The sequence below is a fragment of the Dermochelys coriacea genome, chromosome 4 (genome assembly GCF_009764565.3).
Source record: "Dermochelys coriacea isolate rDerCor1 chromosome 4, rDerCor1.pri.v4, whole genome shotgun sequence".
NCBI classification, from domain to species: Eukaryota; Metazoa; Chordata; order Testudines; family Dermochelyidae; genus Dermochelys; species Dermochelys coriacea.
In genome coordinates, this window is record NC_050071.1 from 25817954 (window position 1) to 25840850 (window position 22897).

General features: G+C 40.8%; 1 protein-coding gene across 1 annotated transcript in view; it reads right to left on the reverse strand.

The window, feature by feature from the left end:
* Positions 1 to 22897, reverse strand: part of UNC5C (unc-5 netrin receptor C) — a 347179-nt gene that overhangs the window by 133089 nt on the left and 191193 nt on the right. Inside the window, 1 exon segment of the mRNA XM_038400403.2 lies at positions 252 to 473. Coding sequence (XP_038256331.1) covers positions 252 to 473 — 222 coding nt within the window.

Here is a 22897-nt window from a genome sequence, read left to right on the forward strand (position 1 = left end):
CCTAGTGTGACTACATTGTAAGTAATTTGGAATGGACCGAATTAGAGAAGTGAGCAAGGAAGCCAGTTCTGTGAAGTGGTGAACAGCAGTTTAGTTGGAGAAATCACTATGAGTCTTTTAAAATTAGCACACAGTTGGGCCTCATTCTCATTTACATTAAGTCCATTTTACACTGCTCTGCCAGTGTAAATGAGAACCAAACCCAATAATAGCACCCCCAATGACATGCTGAAAAAACACAAATGCCTCACCAGAAGTTTCATCTACTCGCTCATCCACGACATGGTCCTTCTGGTGAACCCATTCACTGTTGCACTTGAAATAGATCTGGGTGGCAGGGCTGGCTTTGCAGTACAAGTTCACAGGTTTGTTTTTTACGATGTAAGCTTCTTCAGGCTCAATGAGGAAATGAGGCAGAGGCTCTGGAGGATCAGATGGAAAGGTTTCTGGGAGTTCATGAAAAAAATCATCATCTGTAACAAAGAAACAGAGAGGGGAAATGCAGAAAGGTTAGAAAATTACAACAACTGAAATTCTGTCTGTGAAAGATTACAAGCGTTTCTAAAAAGCTCAAGGGAAGAGAGTGCCTTTTCAAGTGAAAAAATTATACGGGAAGTGTCCTTGCAGTGGAGTTTAAATGCAGAGTTGTTTGCAGCCTAAAAGGTGTTTCTACTTAACATCCTGCTCTTTCTGTTTCTACTAGTTCATTTGCTAACTCCATTTGTGAATGGCTCCTTTTTGTCTTCAGTGGTAACAGTAATGACAGAACGTAGTTTTAGCACTTGGTTCTGTCACTTATTAAATTCCTGTACAAAATTCTGTTAACCTAAACTGACACTTGAGAGTACAAGGCAAGGGCATAATTATTACACACAAACATGCACAATCATACCCATATAGTTCTGCACCCCTAATAGGCATGCACAAATATCACTTTGTGTGCATGTTAATTAAATATATGTGCACACACATGGCCAGTAATGACTTAGGACGTTACCTCTAGGTCTTCAGTATGAAACTGACTCTAGGAGTAAGAGGCTGGGTCAATTTCCACTCTACGCCTCTTCATTCATTCTTTGACTTCTCTGTTGAGAATGCTAACAAGGGTGCCAAATTCTGATACTTCTTTTTGTAGTGTGTACACCTGCTCAATGCCCACTAGAGAAGTGGGACTGGTACCACTTAACTCACTTCACACAGAGCACAGAACTGCTACTAAATGGTACGATACGGACCTATTATGTGGATTAACAGAGGGCTTTGGTCTTCTTCAGTGCTGTCAATCGAGCACTTTTCATCAGGAGTACATTCACAAAACAATTCATTTTTTAAAAAGAACAGTCCAATAAACTCGTGGAAACATTGAAAGTGAGCTAATTCACACAGCTTCCTGCCTCTTCCTCCATAAAACCCCTTTTTACAGGCAAAGCATCCTCTCTCCACCCCTTTCACAGGAGAAATCACCAAGATCAGAGAATGACAATTCACTGGAGAAATACTCCTCTTCCCATCGACTTGCAAAACTCTTGTCAACATGCAAGAACATTCAAGATGCTCACAGTGGCAAAGAGATGAGGGAACAGTAACTATTGACAGATCCATCAGCAAGAAGCTGACAGTCCTGAAGGCCTCATTCAATCTCCTCTTTTCTGCCTCTGAAGCAGTTATTGTTATACACGGTGATGGACATTGGTGATGATCAATAAAGCATCACAGAATACCAAACTAAAAATACTACAGAAGGTTAGCTATCCTCTTCTTGTCAGTCTCCATGAAGATTAAATGTCAGACAGTTACCCTTCTTTACTCTAGGTATACCTATATTTTTTGCGTCCAGAATTACAAAGGATATGAAAGCCTTTCCTTCCAGCTACTGCTTTCACAGAAAGACAAATAAGGAAGAATAACAACAGATGAAAGAGGCTGGAGAAGTAGATAATACAGTACCTATCTACATAGCTGTGTAGAGTTACACCGTCCATCTTCAGTAGGCCTGAGCAAATCTTACAGAGTTTGAGGTTTTATGAAACTTTTGAACTATTTATAAATCTCAAACCTGTAATAAGAGTTCACACACCTCTTCTCATTTCATTTGAAACCATTTTTTTTCCCTTTGAAGAAGTGTGTGGGTGGAGAGGGGTTTACCCACGAAAGCTTATGCCCAAATAAATCCATACGTCTCTAAGCTGCCATCGGACTCCTCGTAGTTTTTTTCTCTGTCAGGGTGTTTCAGTTCAAAAACAATAATGGGCTTGATTCACCACTGCATTGAAGTAAATGTAGTCGGACCAGCACAAAGCAGGAGTTAAGGAGTAGTGAATAAGACCCAGTATTTTTCTATCAGAAGGAAAACCTCTACTATAAAGTAATAGGGACAAAAGGGCTCCAATCCCTTATCAAAAGCTCGTCTGCTCTAAGCAGGTGCCCCGCACATAGTATGAAAAACAGATTTAATTTTCATTAGATTTTTCTTCTGTCATTATTTTTCTGTGTGGTTTTGTTTTTACTCCAACCACCTTATGTTCCACTTTTCACCCTATTTCTGCACCTGCTCTCCCAACATTAGATTTTTCTCTCTGCTACCTTTTTCTCCACAGTGTTTTGAGAGTGTAATATGAAGTTAAATGCATGACTCAAAATTTGGAATTCATGATGACAGCAGGTTTGAGCTAAGGCAAGAGGGATTTGTCCCTCCCTATTATACATATACTCATAATGCACACAAACATACAGCTAAACATACACAGACACATTAGAGATGAATCATTTCACTTGAATTGCCACAGGATATATCTTTTCCTTCTGGTCATTTATTTGCAAATTGGTGAGCAGACAGATGGAAATTAACAAAGCACACATATGTTTTATAATTAAACAAGTATTGCTCCACTAATTTCTGGTGACTGGAAAAACAAATGTATTTATTTTCACCAATAGATCTCAGCACATTACCAAAGACAACACTTCTGCTATCCGAACAATTAACTAGTTCTTATCAAAGATGTAACTGCAAGCTCCAAAAAAGGCAAAGGAGAGAAAACTGGGGGAGGGAGAGAGATTTCCTTCCTTATTTCCTAAAGTCTGAGAGATCAATCTGAAGAACGCATGTAGGCTTTGGGCTGCTCTGCTGTGGGTGCCCATTTCTAGCATTTAAATACTGTTTTTATTTTCAAGCGGATTTTCCAATACTGCTTATTACAAACTCAGTCTCTCTTCTTGGTTGCTGAAATATGGGCAGGGCATATCATATACACCCCTCCAGAAGCCAAGGGCAGTTCTAGCTCATAAAATGCCTGTTGTGAGCCAGTTTTCTTATTTAACCTTAATATACTGTATAATTCCTCATTGCTATTATATTTTAAGAAAAGTTACATTACAATCAAGCCCAAATTTATTCTTTCTTGCTGTGCTATCTTCAGACTCCGGCATCTGAACCACATTCAGATAGATAAAAAGAAAAGGAGTACTTGTGGCACCTTAGAGATTAACAAATTTATTAGCGCATAAGCTTTCGTGATCTACAGCTCACTTCATGAAGTGAGCTGTAGCTCACGAAAGCTTATGCGCTAATAAATTTGTTAGTCTCTAAGGTGCCACAAGTACTCCTTTTCTTTTTGCGAATACAGACTAACACGGCTGCTACTCTGAAACCTGTCATTCAGATAAATGTTTGTGAGATAGGCGGTCACCATTCTCAGACACAGATAAAGCACACATAGAAGCTCTGCTGTCCAGTGATACTGGTTTTCTTTTAATATTTGCACACTTAAGAGAATCAAAACGGATACATTTTCCACAGAGAGGCATTTGCATTCATTTGCAAGCTTCCATGCTTATTATGATTGAGCGAGGTAAAATTATATGGAACAAAAACTTAAAAGAGGAACGTCTACAATGCAAACATGATTGGATTTTGCTGTATTCAACAAAGGAAAACAATCATATGACAACCTAGCCTCATCTCCATCAGCATTCAGGGTCTCTAACCCAAGCGTCTGCTGCACACCGCCAAGAGGTAATAAGGCAGCTTTATCCGGCTGTGAGAATCAGAGCTGGAACTCAGTTTGCACTTCTAAGTTCCCAGAAGTGATTAGATCTCCTGATGCAGGAAAGCAAACCTTTGTTCCATTCTCCCCCAGACAAAGAAACTGAGGCCTTACAAGTTCCATCTATTTATCCTGTAGAAACTGCTGTGTTGGGGAACCAAGTTACATAGGGTGATCAGACAGCAAGATAATCAGAGCCGATATAAGAAAAAGACCCAAAAATCAGGACTGTCCCTATAAAATTGGGACATCTGGTCACCCTAAAGTTACAACAGGGCAGTTCTTGACATAGGTAAAACAGTGTCTCGTCTTGCAGTATAGGTGGGAACAAATGGCTTTTAACCATGCTGCAGATTCATGCCACAGCCTCACTAAGATCCAAATGTTAGGTTGCATTGTTTAGGGACAGCCCTTTGTTAGGGGTAGATGGAGGCCTCACAGAAGAATCCTGATTCAGACACCTTATAAACTTATACAGTATGTGATTCCTTACATTCCCAGACAGCTGTGCTGTAGCCATCATCCAGCCATCACATTACCTGCTTTGGGAGGCTCGCGGTGCCCACATGGTATAAAAACTCTACTCCCCAGAATACCAGGGTCACAAGGTTGGCCTCTCATTCCCTTGAACATCTGTTCAGGATTCGCTACAATATCTCCTGTAGCATGATTCTGGAACATAGTTACAACTATAGCTGGGCAGAGATTGGAAAATTGGTTTTATGGAGGATTTTGAAATTAGTTTATGTTGTGTTTTGAAAACACAACTGGAAAATGGCAAAAATCTCTGCAAAAGAAAATTAAGGAAAAAAATGTTTAAGCTTGATCTAAACATTTAGTTTACATTTTGAAATTATTTTATAATAGATAGCATAATACAAAATAAAAAAATTCAAAACAAAATCCTCTGGAAAGGAATAATTGACGTGTCCCATCTTGACACTATCATGACTTTTTTCCTTTTTATCACCTTCCAAAATGAAGTTTGGGAGAAATGGAAACATTTTTTCAAAGCATTTATATTTCAATGGAAAACTGTCCTGTCAAAGCTTATCTGACTAACTCGTTAGAATACAGTTCAGTCCTAAATCAGTAAGATCAAACTGTGTTTCAGCCACGTTGTGGGGGTACTGTGTTATAACAGGTTTCACAATAATAGCTATTTCTACAATTTAGATGGGACTTAAAATACCATATTTATATGCGTGTGTGTCTGTGTGTGTTTATGTCTGTATGTCTGTGGCTGTACAAGTAAAAGGGGCTGAACCTTGCCCAACATTCTGATCTGTGCCTTCCAAAGTACATCCCTTGGACATTTTAATAATGCATCCCATGGAAATTCAACACAGGGGCACGCTTTGCGTTATCTCTAGACTTATCTCAACTTTTTTATCATTCCAGGAAAAATACTCATTCAAGAATGGCCTTAAAAGAATTATACATTTAAAATGGGAACCATATGCTTGATTTTCAATTACTTTGTCAATGCCCCGTGTAACATGCCCCCTGGATCAAACACAAATTCTCAGACATGAGTGCTCTCCTACGTAACAGGACTCCATTTGTGCCCAATTATTGCAAACTGAGTTTACTTCTGTAAAATGTCACATTCATCTTTATTTTCATGGAATAAAATGTACAACCCAGCTGTTGCTATTGACTGCTCCACACTGCCAAGACAAAAGACCTGATTAATGAAAATGCTAACCTAGTTTCACTCATGCAATTCATTTATACTAAGAAAATAAATTTACCCAAACCACCTTCATATATAAATTTTATGCTCTATTTATACTTTAACGGCTTCTCTGAATTTAGAGATGCAATTTTATCTCCCTCCTTTAACATCCTACAACAGTGTTTTGAAACAAAAAACAAAAAACAGTGGGCCACATCCAAACTTAGTGAAAATGGGTGAAATGTGATGGAAGTCAATAGAGCTGCAGCAATTTACACCAGATAAGGCTCATACACAGGATGGACCTGTGGGAGGATTATATTTTAATCTTTATTTTAGGCAAAAATATCCTTTTAGGGCATTCGTTTTTGAAACTGTACATAATGCGGCACTTTTTGCATTAACATATGAGAAAGGAAGAGTTTATGGTAGGGTTCGCTTTTTATGGACTAGTATTCCAGCTCTAACTCAGGGTCAGAAAATATTGTGCTTAGCACACCAATCTATTCATCCCTTGATCCCTAGTTTTATTATTATAATATCAAGCTTTAATTCTCATCAGCCCAACACATAACTCACGGTATTTCTGAATTGCAGACAAAGTATTATTGCTTGTATTGTAATACGTAGGACGATTATCTCTTTGTCTGAGACTTGAAGCAAATTCTTCTCAAATGAAATTTACTTCAGAGCGATTCAAGAGCAATTTAAAATGAATAGTTGCAAAGCTAATTTCATTTGCATTTGGATGCCCATCACTCAGTGAGATCATTTGTGATACATTACAATAAAGGCAGCTGGAGTTAACTGTTTGTATGGGATTTCTGCTAAGTTTTTAATGTTATGATTAAAGAACTTTCTGGAGCAACAACTCCTATTTACTGTGAAATTAACAGCAGGTGCTAGCTCTGTAATATCTTTATCAGGATTGTGGCAATTGTTTGTTTTACAGGAGAAACATTTTCCATAAAGAAAAATACTCACTGGTAATTCCTTTGGGTGTAGTTCTCTTTCCCCATCAAGGACACACAACATTATGGCTTTAACCAATGGGAAGCAAGGAGGCAAAGAATTTGTCAATGGAGCCCTGTATGTGAAATAATTTACATGCACTTTACAGCCCCTTTATATTGACAGAGCAGTAAAGATGGGTCTTAGGCCAGATTTATACTAAAGAGCTATATTGGTTAACAGTGTCACTAGGGGTGTGAAAAATCCACATCCCTGAGTGACATAATTATACTGACCAACCCACCTTGTAGGCAGCGCTATGTTTACAGGAGAGCTACTGCCTTTGAGGGAGACGGATTAACTAAGCTAATGGGAGAAGCTATAGTGAAGATAAGCCAAAGTAAAAACTATTTTCCCGTGCTAATTTCCCCCTACTGTTACTCACCCCTTCTTGTGAACTGTTTGAAATGGGCCATCCTGATTATCACCATTAAATTTTTTTTTGTCCTGCTGATAATAGCCCACCTTAATCGATTACTCTTGTTAGAGTTGGTACGGCATTTTTTCATATTCTCTGTATATAGATAGATATCTTCCTCCTGTATTTTCCACTGCATGCATCTGATGAAGTGGGCTTTAGCCCACAAAATCTTATGCTCAAATAAATTTGTTAGCTTCTCAGGTGCCACAAGTACTCCTCGTTCTTTAAACAAAGGAATGTAATTTCTCCAAAGTACTTAATTCCAAAGTCCTTTGAAAGACAATGAGAATTAATTTACATACCAGATAAACAGAGCTATCAAGCTAACAAGTGGCAGGGAAGAGACAGCATGGCTACAACCCAGCAGGGAAGAGAAACTTCATCTGAGATAGAAGCAGGGAGGGTAAACCTCAAATAAACAGTTGAATCAATTGGGGGTGGGGGGGGTGGGGGGGAGAATCCTGACATTTGAGAGTTCTAAAAGTGAGGCTTAATTTCTCTAAGAAATCCTGTCAGCCATCCCAGTCATGGCCAGAGCTCTCTCCAGCTATCAGTCCCAGGTGGCTGCTTCCCTGCCAGCCTGAAAAGTGAGAGAGAGGATCCCACTGCAGTCCTCTCCCAGACTTGGGGAAGGTGAAGAACCCTAAGGACCAGAGGTGAGGCTGGGGACTGCAGGGGGGCTGATGGTTTGGGGGGGCTGTATTGATGGTGAGTTCTGAACAGATACGGTGAGTGCTAGAAAGGTGAATTGAGAGTGGTGGGGGTCGATGAGGTATGGGGGGATGAACTGATGGGATGGTGATGATGAGGGCTAGGGGGCTGAACTGCGTGGGGGTTGGGTGGGGAGAGAACTGACTGAGGACTGGGAGACAGGATTAATTGCTGGGCAGGAGATGGGCAGATGTGGAGGTGAGAGCTCCTGCAGCAGGGCCCAAAAATCACATGAGGAATCACAGTACATGTGGAAGAGTGGGCAACACTAATTGTCACATGCGCACACCCTGGGGATGGGCGGGGGAGTTCAAGAACCAAGAGACTGCCCTAAAAAACACAATACAATCTTTTTTAAAAATGTCATGATTTTGGGGCCAATGTGATGATTTTTGGGTATTCAACTCGTGATTTTTGATCTCTTGAACCTGGCAATATTGCTTCAGGATGAATTCTGGTCAGCGATAAAAGATATACATTCTCAGGAAAGAACTGAATTCTCCCATGTTTCTGACTAAAGAATTACCTTAGCATATAGCAGTTCAAGGGGACTTCCCACAGAACTAAATGGGGGACACTTGGAGAATGAGGGACAAATACATTGAAGAGTCACTAGATGATCCTGGGGGCTCTTCAGCAAAAACAAACAAACAATTCCTACCATAAGAATGGAAACTAACATCTCTGCCATGCTACAACCCCCTCATCTCTGAATGGTACCGATGCCTTTTTAAAGCCCTTCAAGGAGGAAATCGAAGATAGTGTACAGTGAACAAGTGTGTTATTGTTCTTAGTGGCCCAGCAAACACCAGTATTGCCAATTTATCAGTAGAAGGCAGCATTCTGCAGCTTCAAGGTCTGCACTTCAGAGGAGAAGGCCTCTTCTAGAAATCTCCAAACTGCTCTGGATGAGAGAAGGACTTTGGACTCTGGATCAACGGAGAGCGAGGAGAAGCAGTTTCCAGGGATGGTCCCGTGACAAGTTCGTTAACTCTGAAGACTAAAGGCATCTACGACACTTAAGGGCTAGAATGATTACCTCTGCTTTGCCCTGCTTAGCCTAATTCAGAACTCTGGGAAGAAGAGAAAGGCAAGAGAAGCACTATACTCGCTCCTCTCAGCAGTTACACTCCCATTTATCATTGCTGACTTTAGGATTGAGAGCCTGAATCTAAGATCAGCAAAGTTCAGTTGTTGTAGAAGTCCGTTGCTGCTGCTCCCAATGTGCAGTAGATCTGCTTGTACAATGGGAGATTGAGGCTTCATTTCCTGGATATTGCATTTTTACCCTACTTTGCATTCCCTTTTCAGAGATGTAAAAGACTATGTGAGGCAGGGATGTTGGAACGGGGGGGCTATGGGGCCATGGCCTATCCACTTTTCGCAATGGGTCCAGCTCCCTGCCCCATCTCTTCCCGTGTCCCCACCCACGGACCCTCCCCCCAGGGCTCATGGAGGGTCTGCGGCTCCCAACAGTTGCCCGGGTGGCTCTTACCATGGCCTGGTTGCGGCTCTTTGGCCAGGCCCCGCACCCAGGCCAGGCTGGGTTAGGGTAAGAGCCATGTGGGCACTTGTGGGGAGCTGTGGACCTGCCACCTGCCCTGGGTGGGGGATCCAGGGGGTGGGGACAAGGGTCAGGGGCTGCTCCTAGGTGCCCCCCCCGGGGCAGGTGGAGGGCCTGGGCTCCACAGTCCAGCTTCGACTTCCGGCTTGTCTGAGGGGCAGGGCCTCAGTGGAAGAGGAGGGCATGGGTGGGGCCATGGAAGGGCGGGGCCTTATGCCATCCCCACTTTTACAAAGAATCCATCACCCCTGATGTGAGGTGCAAGACAGAGGAGTATCAGACTTCCTGTTTCATTTCAGTTACAAAGGCTGCATCTGTCAGTTAAACTGCATGGAACATGATAGGTTTTAAAACAGAAAATAGAAGAATTCAGAGTGAATGAAACTCAATATTAACAAGTCAAGCTCATGCTGCCAATCAGACACTTCTTTGCAACCAACTTCTTTGCAGCAAACAACAGTGTAATTTGCTTGAGCTGGATCTCCTTTCTTTTTCTCTCTGCTTTTCCTCTGGAGTGTACTATGTTACAGCCTTATTATCACCAATTAATGTCTAGAAAAAAATCAAAGGGCCTGATTTTCCTCTCACTTATAGAACTGTAAAACTGGTGTAATGCCACTGATTTCACTGAAGAGCTAACTTCAGTAGAATTACTCCTGATTTACACCAGTGTACAAGAGAGGAGAATCAGGCCCAACTAGAGGAAGAAAAAAAACCTTTTCCATTATTTTATACATTCTGATTTTATCGGACAACTTGTAAGGTTAATTAACACTGTTCATGAAGCATATGTCATCCCCTAATCACATTTAATTAATAATTATAACTAACAGCCTGCTCCTGAACCTACTAAAGCCTATGGGAGCTTTGCCATTGACTAGATTGGGAGGAGAAGCAGACCCTAAATCTGTCCCTTCAAGGTGTACCTCGCATTCTTCGAAGGAAGGGACATTGCTCAAGGTGTCATACTGGTAATTCCAGACAGACTCATTGTCGTACGTACAGATACAAATATGTAAATTAAGGCTCTGTTCACAGAGCCCACCTCTGGCTCAGGACAAACTGCATCTGGTCTGAGGCTCTTACCCAAACAAGAAAGAGATGGCATGGATAGCCATAAATGTACTTGTTAGCACTGCATTCAGCCTAGGTAAACATTAGTGCTTAATGAGATTACATACAAGACAAGGGAAGCCTGAATTATAGGAGGGAATAAAATTGTTCATTTGGGCAAGTACATTCATGATCATTTTTATCTCTATAAGACCTAATGGAGATGTCTGCAAGTTTCTTTTTTTGTGTTGTTGCCTTAATGCTATCGATAAATAAAAGATTAAGCCGGATCTTCAATGGATATAGATTGATTTACAACAGAGGAGGATCTGGCCCAAGATGGTTGAAAAGTTGAATATCAAAGAGATATTGGGGCATTTTTTTTTTCTTTAAAAGATGATTGTGATGACCGTTCATGACACAAAAATATGATACTGACTTTTCCAATATATGATAACTTGCAGGCCTAGATTCTCCACCGTGTTGTATTCTGCATAGTCATTTACAGCTGTGCAAAATGAGTAACAAGTAAATATAAAATGCTACGAAGGTCAGAATTCTATGCTTACTTATATCATTGGAACAGTCATAATCCCCTCCGTTTGGCACAAGGATAAAGAATTAGCCAAGCTGCAAAGCACAAAGGTTTTGGTTTGTTTAAACTCTTAAGCCAGGATTGTAGCCTAGTGTGTGAATTCTGGGAAGTTGTGTTCATCAACATTTTACTTGAAAAATTAGACGGAGTTTGCCTCTTTAGAGCTATGGTACAGAACTGAGTTGGTTACTAAGTTAGGTTATCAAAAGTACAGTATCTGGAAAAAACAACCACTCAACAATGCTTGAGCAAACTAGAAACAATACTGATGAAACTTACTTCTAATTATTACAGTGCTGTATATTATAGTCTTTTGTACTGTCACCTTCTCTTTGTATTTGCTTAAAACTAAAAATATTTACATTTTAAAAGAAAAAGAAAATGGGTCACAAATTGTGTCTGAAACGTTATCTCTCTTGGTCTCTCATGCAACAAAAACCACAGAGAGTGACATTGAAGTATTTCGTTTACCCAGCACATGCACCTCCTTTCAAAAGGGTGAGCTCCAAGCACTTTATCTAATTAGAAAACTGACTCTACTCAAGTTAGATGTGGACATTATAAGCAGTTTAGCCGCATCTCATGAATATTTTTATGGTCTCCCTTTAAATAATGAATATTTGATTGGGAGCAAAGAATTCATGCAATACAATGTATGAACAGTAAGAGGGTTTGTGGATCACAACACAAGATTCCTTCTTTGTGGGTAGCTTGTAAAACTAAATGTATTTTTCCCCATTTGGACTGTAGTACCGAAGGGGCTATATTCCAAAGTTGATGGCATAGGATTCAATCGGAACCACCTGCAATGCAAAATTTAATTTGAAACATTTCTGCCCCAGCTGCCATTAGTAGTCATAATGGTTGACATAGGGTCAAAAAATTATTAAACCTCCAAGGGGCATCATTTCCTTTTCAGTGTTACGCTTCACTTTTCTTTGACACATTAGTCCTGAAGCAGCTTCAGGCTCTTGACCCTTCTTCTAACCCTGATAACTAATTAAAGATGGACAAGGCTTAGGCTACAATAGTTTTTGTTAAACCTATTCATTCTAAAGTCCCCTTCAGGCATTCTGTCACTTAGGACAATGCCTGTCATATTTACATGAAGATGAAAGACAAGACTTAACGTAACCTTTGTGGTTAGAAGGTAGGATGCATTTTATAACTTACAAAATACATTCCCAGCATGCACTAAAAACAGATTTCCTGGGAATATTCCACAGCACACAACTTAGGCAAAATTTGAGGATGATTAACTGTGTGCATATTTTTAGAGTTAGAAATTCAGATTCCAGTTTTTTATCTGGATGCCATGTCAACAAACCAAATGTGTTACAGTGAATAAAATTAGCATATTCAATGGTTGATCTTGCCCTTCCAAATATAACTTTCCATGATTCATGCACTTACTGGAAGGGATGCTAGATCTAAAACCATATATCCTCATCTGTGCGCATGTGGATATGGGGACTAGCTATAAAATTATTCCATATGGCAGAACGTAGTTTGATATCTTGGTCTATCGAGATGGCACAGGTTGAGAACTGCTGTTTGCTGAAAGGAATTCCATCTTGTCCTCCAAGCCAGAGGATCTGTAAATTTATGTTGCACTTTGCACCTGTTTTCTTAGTTCATGAGTTTTGGTTTTGAACACAAAGCCTTCAGCAATTAGGAATCGCCAGCTAGTACAGAACTCTGCAGCACATCTTCTCAGTAACACAGACTACTGTAATAATGACACACCTGTCCTCATCTATCTACACTGGCTTCCCCTTTGAATTCTGAATCAAGCTCAAGGTCTTGGTCCTTATCTTCAAGATGCTCCATGATGTGGGCCCAACATAACTAACCACTTAAAGCTCTGGGGATGAAGACGTTGATTGACAACTCCACTCCTCTGACACAATGGAACTCTTTGCAATAAGGGTAAAACTTATCAGTGCAGGAGAAAGAACTTTCCTGGGAGTGGGAACAGACTCCCGCAGGATCTAAGGATCATCACAAATATCACCACTTTCCTTTCCAAGTGTAAGATGAAATTCTTTTACCTTGCCTTATTTAACAGAAATACATAGTAACATGGGGAAAAGTTGAGAGAACAAACCACATGACAGATGTTAGTCATGTTGCTTAATGCACTGCGAGAAGGAGCTCAGATACTATGGTGGCGAGCACAGTACAAAAACATGAATAGAATGAGAAGATAGCTGGAGTTTAGAAGCCAGCATATTAGAGTTATAAGTTAAATCTTCTAGCTCTGCCAAGAGTGATTATTTTTACCACCACCTTCCCAAACCTAAATAAATTCTGCGTATTGCCCTCCAGTTTGCTTCTACCCAGAGAGTTGCTGCTGCTTTCAATACCACTCTTTTTCTGAGTTTGAGGTGGTGGTAAAAACTTTACATAATTAAGACCGCTGAAGTCCAGAGGGACATTGTAGATCTCCATCAAAACATGAGCAACCTGCAATGGAAAACTGATCTCTTTAGTGGGATCATACTCTGGATGCTAACCTGTGCCTGAAATACTGGCTCAATGGGATGGTCTTGTGGTAATAGCACTAAACTGGGACTCAGGAAATAGATATCACTTAATCTCTGTGCTCATGAACCCATATGATAAATGGAGATAATAATACTTCCCTACCTCACATGGGTAGCCTGAGAAAATCTAGTACTATAGTGAGGGGGAGCATATATAAATACCTTGATAGGTAACACTCCAACTCATTCAGGATGACCAGATAGCAAGTATGAAAAATCGGAACCAGGGACATGGGGGTGGTAATAGGTGCCAATATAAGACAAAGCCCCAAATATCGGGACTGTTCCTATAAAATCAGGACATCTGATCACCCCAAACTTATTGTATATGTAAAGGGGAAAAAAAACTAAATCCCCCAGCTCCTTCTTCAATGTGCAGAATTACTCTAGATGACAAATTTGTAATCAACTGCACAAAACCTGAAGCAAACATGAAGGAGAAAGCACACAGAAGTCAGGGCATCCAGAAAATGCCAAGAGTGAAATCCTGGTCCTATTGAAGTCAATGGGAGTTTTGCCATTGACTTCAATAGGGCCCAAATTTCACCCCAAGTATCTAAATTCACCTCAGGCAGCTATTAATACCACAGGTCAAAAGGTGGATACACAACTATACCTTTCCTATGAACAAGTGTTACTTAAAAGCCCCAATTCACTACTTTCTTCCTTGGATCTTAATGACCACTGTTATTTGCTCAGCACTAGTTATCTGATTGTACCTATGGCCAATTTTTCAAGAACCATAAATTCTTTTTTATGTGACTGATTTATCTCAGCAGAAGTTCAAATTACATTAGAAATCCATTAGCTAAATTCTACAGGGTGGGGAAAGACGAGAGGGATGGCTTCTGTCTGCCAGCCTTAGTAAAGGGAAAAAAAATAAGATAAATATCTCATTATTAAATTAGACAGCCAGGTACTTAGGCAACTTTATGGAAGAACATGAACTGCAGTCTGGAATCAGAAATGTGGTGTAGACATTTTTTTTAAACTATCAATTCATTTTGCAAGTACAGAAGAGTCATTAGGCAGATGAAAAACATAGGACTGTTGGAACTACTGTGGCTTTCAGTGCTCTCAAATGGAAAGAAGTGGGCATGCACCTGAAATCTTCATGCAAAAAATCAAACCTATTCTTCCCTATGAAGAAAAATGAAAAAGTGTAATGCTCGTGTATTTTTAGAATACATACAGTAAGTTAAATGGCTAGTCCCCTCCATGCAGAGGAGGTTGTTTATTTGAGGATATGCATAGACAATGTAGCCGTTGGAGCATGTGTTTAAGTCCAGGAAAGCGTATCCTTTCCTCTCCCTGAGCAAGTCCCCTCCTCCCACCAAGCCTCCCACCAACAAACTCGGCAAGTGAAAAAATGTGAGGAGAATGCAGCTAGTGGATTGATATTAACACCATATCCTTTTCTGGAACTGGAAACAGCAATGGATTGATTTCAGGGCTCACAGTGGGATAGTACAATAGGGCTCATATGACTTTCAGAAACGATCTAAATTCATAGACCTATTTCAAAAGTTCATGAAAGGCCTGATGTATAGCAGTATTTGGTTACAGATTGCAATTTTCCCCCTACAGTGACTAATTTCATCCACTCTCCCTTTCTACGTCTTGCTGATTTGTTACTCTCCAGCTCCAATTTACTCACCAAGGAGGGCAACCTCAGCCAGCAGGCCCCTGACTTTTGCCTTACCTCCACCCTCTATGGGTTCAGTTAAAGTTTTTGTGAAGAGTTAACTTTTTAATCCCCTGCAGTCTTACACAAAAGCTGCCTCAAATGGAAGTTGTTGGCCATGTTACGAAACAGCCCTGTGAAGAGAAGGATTCAAAGACTCATGATGTAGTATTTATGAAAGCTGCTGGCTAAAAAATATACATTCTCCTGCCTTGGCCAGCAAATCCTCAGCTTCCCCCATTTCTGCCCTTTCTGCCCAACTTAATCCCATGGCCAGCCACACCCAAAACAAGCTACTCTAAGGCCACATCTACACTACCACTGATGGCAAAATTTCTGTCGCTCAGGGATGTGAAAAACACAGACCCCTGAGTGACAAATGTTAAACCAGCATAAGTAGTAGTATGCAGAGTGCTATGTCAACAGGAGAGCTTCTCCTGCCGACATAGTTACTGCCGCTCATTGGGGGTGGTTTAATTACGTCAACAGGAGAGATCTCTCCCATTCGCACAGAGCAGCTACATGAGAGCTCTTACAGCAGCATAGCTGCATTGGTACAGCGGTGCCACTGTAAGCTCTCTAGTATAGACATGGCCTAAAACCAAATATGGGAAATCAAGAGAAAAGGAGTCAATTTTGAGAATTCAGAAGTATCCATAGTAAGCAGAAGCTCCCAAGAGCACTTCCAACACTGACCTTTCAAAGGAGCTGAGAACAGTACCAGCTGTCCCTTTTGAGGAAGAACAAATGGTTTTGTGGTTCAGAGACTGGACTAAGACTCGGGAAATGGGAGATTAGTTCCTGCCTCGGCCACACACTTACTGTGTTTCAGTTCTGAATCAGCAGAATGGGCTTTATAGTTCTTCCTTTGTCTGTCCTGTCCAGTACTCATTAAAGATCTATGGAGCAAGACTTTTTCTTATTATGTTTATTGATGATGATATTGGCAATGAGACCCCGATCTGAGCTAGGCACTACTGTAATGTAAGTAATAATAATGAGCATGTTAACTGTTCTACTGCTGCCTAATGTATCTAGTACATGTAGAAAAAATAAACTGTCACTGCTGTCAAATACACAAGGTTTGTTATCACTGCGACTTCAGAGTACTAGGGATAAATTAATAATAATGGATACTACTTTTTATATAGTAGCTTTCATCCAGGAATCTCAAAAAATATTTTAAGAAGGTGAGAATTGGAAACCTGATCAAGGTCACACAGCAAATGTTCTTAACACAGCAAAGTTAAAAACAGAATTCAAGGGTATGTTCCACATGGGTGAATGGATACCACTAGGACTTCATGTTGGCACAGAGGTCTGCCCACATGGCACAAACTGCAGGGACAGGGCCAAAATACCTTGATTTGCAGTTTTGTGCTCTAGCCACGAGGATATGTTACTTGTTATGAGCTGTGCACTCTGGTTTGGACAAAATCAGAACCAACCCAAAGATTTTTTTAGGTTTCAATAATAATCATAACAGTATAAAATTATTACATTTTAATTTCAAGAGCTGTAGCTGAAAGCAAACATGACAATATAGTGTGAGAAAGGCTGATGGAGGTATTTATAGCTAGACAACTCCTAGTAGCATGAATCAAAAGTGAGATGAGATTTCTACCTCATTTTGCAGATCCCAAAGGTTCAGATAAGATTTGCATAAATATTCAGGGCCATTCTTTCTTTTTAAAGACAGCCTTAACCTAACCTATAAATGTACATGTGCAAATTTTGCATGCGTATGCATTTGTGCCTGCAGTTGCCTTCCTTGCGTGAACAAATTAACGGTTCAACTATTGTGAACCTGCCATTGCAGACCATGTTTTGAAAATGTGAGACTCTGACATATGGCCTTACTCAAGTCTTGATCTGATCCAAACTTCTAAACCTTCTTGAGATTCAACCATCTCCATTAAAAGCACCACTGCATTCCATTGGCGCCCTCAGCAATATATAGCAATGAATGGGTTACCTTTGTTTTTTTAAGTGTAGACTTACTTAAATAATGACAGGTTTCAGAGTAGCAGCCGTGTTAGTCTGTATCCGCAAAAAGAAAATGAGGACTTGTGGCACCTTAGAGACTAAAAAATTTATTTGAGTGTAAGCTTTTGTGAGCTACAGCTCACTTCATCGGATGGCTTATGCTCAAATAAATTTGTTAGTCTCTAAGGTGCCACAAGTCCTCCTTTTCTTTTTACTTAAATAAGTGGATGAAGACACAAATGAATAAATAATAAATATAAAGAAAAATTAAATGTAAAAGACGAATGAGAGAGATTTAATTAATTCAAAGTCCTCACTGAACTTGTTCTGTAGTGCTCAGTCCTAGTTCATTTGTTCTTTGCTTCCTAGTACATCAGACGAAAGCTGCTGCGTTACATGATTTTCTCTGAGTTCTGTCCTACAGCTAGGAGTATAGATTACAGGCATAAGTGGGGACTCTGTGGGTGCTCCGGGGCCGGGGAAAAATTGCCAAGCTCCCCGCCCCCACCCCGCCCCATCTCACCTCTGCCTCCACCTCCTCCCCTGAGTGTGCCACGTCCCTGCTTCTCCTCCCAGTACTTGCCACCACAAAACAGCTGTTTTCCAGCGTAACAAGCTGTGGGAGGGAGCGGGGAGGAGTGGGAATGCAGCACACTCAGTGGAGGAGGCAGGGAAGAGGCAGGGATTTGGGGAAGGAGTCCAATAGGGGCAGGGAGGGGGCAGAGTTGGGGTGGGGACTTTGGGGAAGGGATTGGAATGGGGTGGGGGCAGGGTTGCGAGAGGGTTGAGCACCCATTGGTGCTAGGAAAGTTGGCGCCTATGATCACAGGTATTTTTACTATTATCTCACAGGCACTGCAGGCCCACACTGCGGAGTGAAATTCTGGCCGACACACAGAGACTGGAGGATTGCCTCCAATGTCTGCTCAGTAAGGAACAGTCTATTTAAAAAATAAAAAAAACGGAATTTACAAGCCTGGGAAGGTTCACTCACTTCCTTCCTCTCTTGTTTTTTCCACATCTTTCTTCTGTTCTCCTCTAACCACCTCTTCTCTTCTGCTCTTAATCCTAGTCCCTTTTTTTGGTCTCTTTGTGCATCCTTGTCTCTTCTTCCTTTTCTAGCCTTCATCCTTCTCTTCTCCCTTCTTTGCTCCATTCTTTCTATCCCCCATCTCTCTCCTCCCCTTATTACTTTCTGTCTTACTCTGTCTCTTCTATTTCAGGCCCAGTAGCACCATAACCACTCTTCCTTTTCAGAAATCTTCCTGGGTCGTTGAGATGGGGAAAAAATGTTTAGTTGTCGCTCTGGAAGCCAATAAAAAGAGCCAGGGAATGGTCAAGTACTACCCCAGAAGCCAACAACAATCTTAATTTGCTCTATCAACTCTCATTTACTCTATCTATCGAATTATTGACTAGACTACCAGTGTCATTCTAGTCTCACCCACACCTGTTACACACATGTAAAACATCACGGAGTTAAATGGGAAATAATCCTGATTCATACAGGCATAAGTGAGTTCATACCTAGTCCTGAGTGTCAAATCAACAATCATAATCTGAGCTGGTTTTCTAGCAATTTTGGGGCAAATTTTCTGCCAGACATTTGGCAACACTAATTTGAACAACACAAACCTAACATGAGCTTAGTTGGTCTCATTCAGCAGATTTCTAATTCGTGCTCAGCCGCACACAGCAGTGTTAAACCATACATCTGTAAATAGACGGTGAAAAGTTCACATTTCATGATTGCCCAGGTCTTAGGGCAGAGGGGCTGGAACACATATAACATTAATTATTAGACACTGAAAGAGAAGGCTTACTCTTAAAAGGTCACTTACAATGGTTTGATTTTACACTCTGAGCCACATTTCATCTTAAGTGGCAAAAGCACAGCATATAAATAAATTAATATCTAAATTAAAACAGCCCCTGTGCATTTGGATAGTATTTAACATTCCCGGTATGCAAGAAATCTCATCTCCTTGCTTGCTGTTAACACTTGAGGCAAAGGGAGTGTTTTGGTTCAGTTCCCACTGTACTTTAAGATGATGCCAAGATGTATTACAGTATAGCTGCAAACAGGTACTGCAAGGACATGGCAGTCAGCACTTTGCCTCAGGAGGCTGAGCTGTTGCCAGGTCTGTCCTTTCCAAAGCTACCGTCTTTCCCCAAACCCATCCCTGTTACTTGGCGAGATGTCATATATTGGCATCACCCTATTGATACCAACCCTCCCCTCCCCCCACACAATGTACTATATTTTTTTAAAAACTTGAATAAAATCTCTCTGCCACTACACTGACAATCGCTTTGAAATGCCAAAGCTAGGCTGGAAATCACCATTCACTTCTGAATGGAGATTATCCCTTTCACCAGATATACCACTGTATTTTAAACTTGGAGCAAAGTGGACAAGTGGTGTCTTGATGTTGGCTGCGAAGATAATTAATTATTGGAAACCAGTCAACTGACTGACAGAGGTCAATTGAGATTACACTGGGATGATATCAACCTGTAGGATGCTCCCCAGAATACTACATCCCCAGCTCAAAAACAGGGTCTTTGGTTATGAACACCCTTTCTGTAGCTTCCGTTTGGTGATGTGACCTGAGGAACTCATTGGTAAATCAATGCCACAGATCCATGATACAGCTCCTCCTCCTGCATCAGCAGCAACTAACTGCGTCTCAAACCACTTATTGTTTGATGCCCCTTAAACTGCAGCGCCCAGATCCCTGGGATACATAGCATCCCCTGCCAGCAAGCAAAGTGCCAATAAGACACTGTCAGTCAGAAAATGTCAACTCCACATGTATTTGTTTAATATATATGAAAAGAAAACTGGGAGTGGGTGGAGGGGAAATATGTAGGAGCAGCAGCAAATAAGTTGCTGTACATGACAGTTCATTTCTGGATAGCTAAGGAGATTAATGCCTTCACCTGCAGCTCATGCATTACTGGCCCTAGCTATTCAGAGATGAAATGTCATGTACAGCAACTTGTTTTTCATTGCCTTCAGTGAAGGCTCATGTGGTAACTGCTCTGTGGAACCCCAAGCTATAGAACAGAATGTGTAATTAAGGAAATCATGAATATGAAGCTATACTTTGTGTTTAAATAATGCAAAGTCCCAAACAACTGATGACAAGTGTGAAAACTGATCCAACCATAAATTATTTCAGCACCAATCACAGTAGTCAGCTGTGGAGATATTCACCTTCCATATTAATCCTTGTTAAAAGAACAATATGAAGAAATATTTTAAATAGTTTTTATTTCCTTTTCTTTTTCCACTTTCCATTAGTTGTAATAGTTATTATTTAGAAGCTTGAAAACAATTGTTCCCCCCAACAACCATCTTTTTCCTTTTATGTCTTTTTAATGTAAATGAGTGCTAGCAAAAACACCAGATTGACAGCTCCAGAATCCTTGATTTATCCACAGGACAAGTACAACCAGGGCAGCAGCACAACCGCCACCAAATATGCATCAGTCCTCTCCTATATACCTACCTCTCTGGCCCTCATTACCATACTTTCTAAGCATCTCACAATCAGTAATGGATTTTCTCTGCCCCATACCCCTGAGAGGTAGGATAATAATTATCCCCATTTTTTACAGATGGAGAACCGAGGCACAGGGTAGACAGAGGGTATGTCTACACTGCAATTAGAAACCCACAGCTGGCCTTTGCCAGCTGACTTGGGCTCAGGCTGCGAAGATGTTTAATTGTGATGTAAACATTCTGGCTCAGAGGGTCTTAGAGCCCAGGCTCCAGCCCTGCAGACCAAGCTCTGTGAGCCATTTTTAATTGCAGTGTAGGCATATCCTGAGTACCTTGTCCAAAGCCAAAAAGGAAGTTTGTGGCTGAGGCAGGAATCAAGGCCAGGTTTCCCAAGTTCCAGGCCAGTGCTTTCTCTGTACACCAACCTTAGTATTCACCTAGATGGAGCATCTCTTGGGGGTAAGTATCATTTTGGCTGAGATTTTCAATGCAGCCTAGGTGGTTTAGACATGAATCTTCCATCAAAATCAACTTGTCTAGACTGCTCTGAAAAATCTCAGCCTACGTCTCTGAACCAATTTAATCTGTGGCGCCTCTGCTGAAACTGCAAATTATTGCCAATTTAGAGGCTGGGTTTTAGAGATTCTGAGGTAGACAAGTGTCCACTAAAAACGATACGGAGACCACAAATTCACTTCATAGAGGCATTAGATATCCTTCAGATCGTAACAGTTTTCAGTTGTTCCACCTTGGGCTAGATACAAACCATTACCCTGGAGGTGAAATGCTCTGGAGCCTAGAACTGCTCCCTTCCATCCTAAATATGTTAGTTTTCATCTGGATTTTGAATTGATCTGGAATTGGGTGGGTGTGTGTAAACAAGAGTTTATAGAGCTATATGGTTATATACATATTGAGCCCACCCCTTGCTTCTGTAAATCGTCATAGCTCTCATTCTCTATAACCACACTGTAGCCATTTATATGTAATATTTGTGTTTGTACATCAGCATCTGTGATAGTACCACTGCTCTGGGAATACCCTGTTGCAGCAGCCAGTACAATTAATTGTTTGTTGTGGGTCTTAATAAAAACAAAAACCAAAACCCCACCAAAACCAAAACGCAGGAGGGAGAATTTGCAGTTAATTTTTTCAAAATGCAATTTTTTCATTACTTTCCTTCCACTGAAACAAAAGAGCTATGATAGGATTATTAATTTTCACAGAAATACTCGCTCTCTGGCTTTATATATGTTGAGCCTGATCCTGCTTCCACTGACCTCACACAGAGCCTCCTGTCGACTTCAGTGAAAGAAAGATTCATGCGAGTATCTGGTACAGTTTGCCTCACAATATTTACTTTCTGCTTTACTGCCTCATGTGCTAACTTTATGCCTCTCTCTTTATTTCAGGGGCTTTTTTCCCATTTTCTTTTCCCAATGTAGTTGCTGTGACCACTCAGTTTTCAGTTCCTTCATTATACTGCATCACAATCATTTTGATGTACTGCCTCTTTTTGCAAACCCTTACTCACATGAGTAACTCTGCAGCTTTGCTGTTCGGGGGCTGGGGCCTCTACACAGGTGTCCCTGTCTACACAGATCTTGAGGAATTGTGGGTTGAGGGTCCAGAATCCTCTCCTTCTGCTAACATTCTTTTGTAATGTAGGAATAAGCAGGAATCTCAGTGAGCCGAAACTTGCAGCATTTTCACTCCCCTACCAAAGGATAATTCGTGTAGGACGTAAACTTGGTCCTTAACTTTTATAACCTCTAAGGCAATGCCCTTTGTTTTTCATTTGCCTACAAGGTGCATGCAATGCACTCCCATGGTGCTATATAAATGATAAGAATATCCCAAAATGCCATCGGACGGGTAACAACTTTCAGTCACTTTTGATCTGAGCTGGATATACCCATTTTGAGCCTTGATCCTTATTTAGGCAAAACACAATTCAATATTGTAATTATTATTAATTATTACTCCCCCCCACAGCTTTCTAAATTGGATTCTCCAGAGATAGAGGTCCAATTTAAAAAAAAAAAGCTAGGGAAGTTCAGCATATGATAACCTGTTTCTTTCTGTCATTTTTCT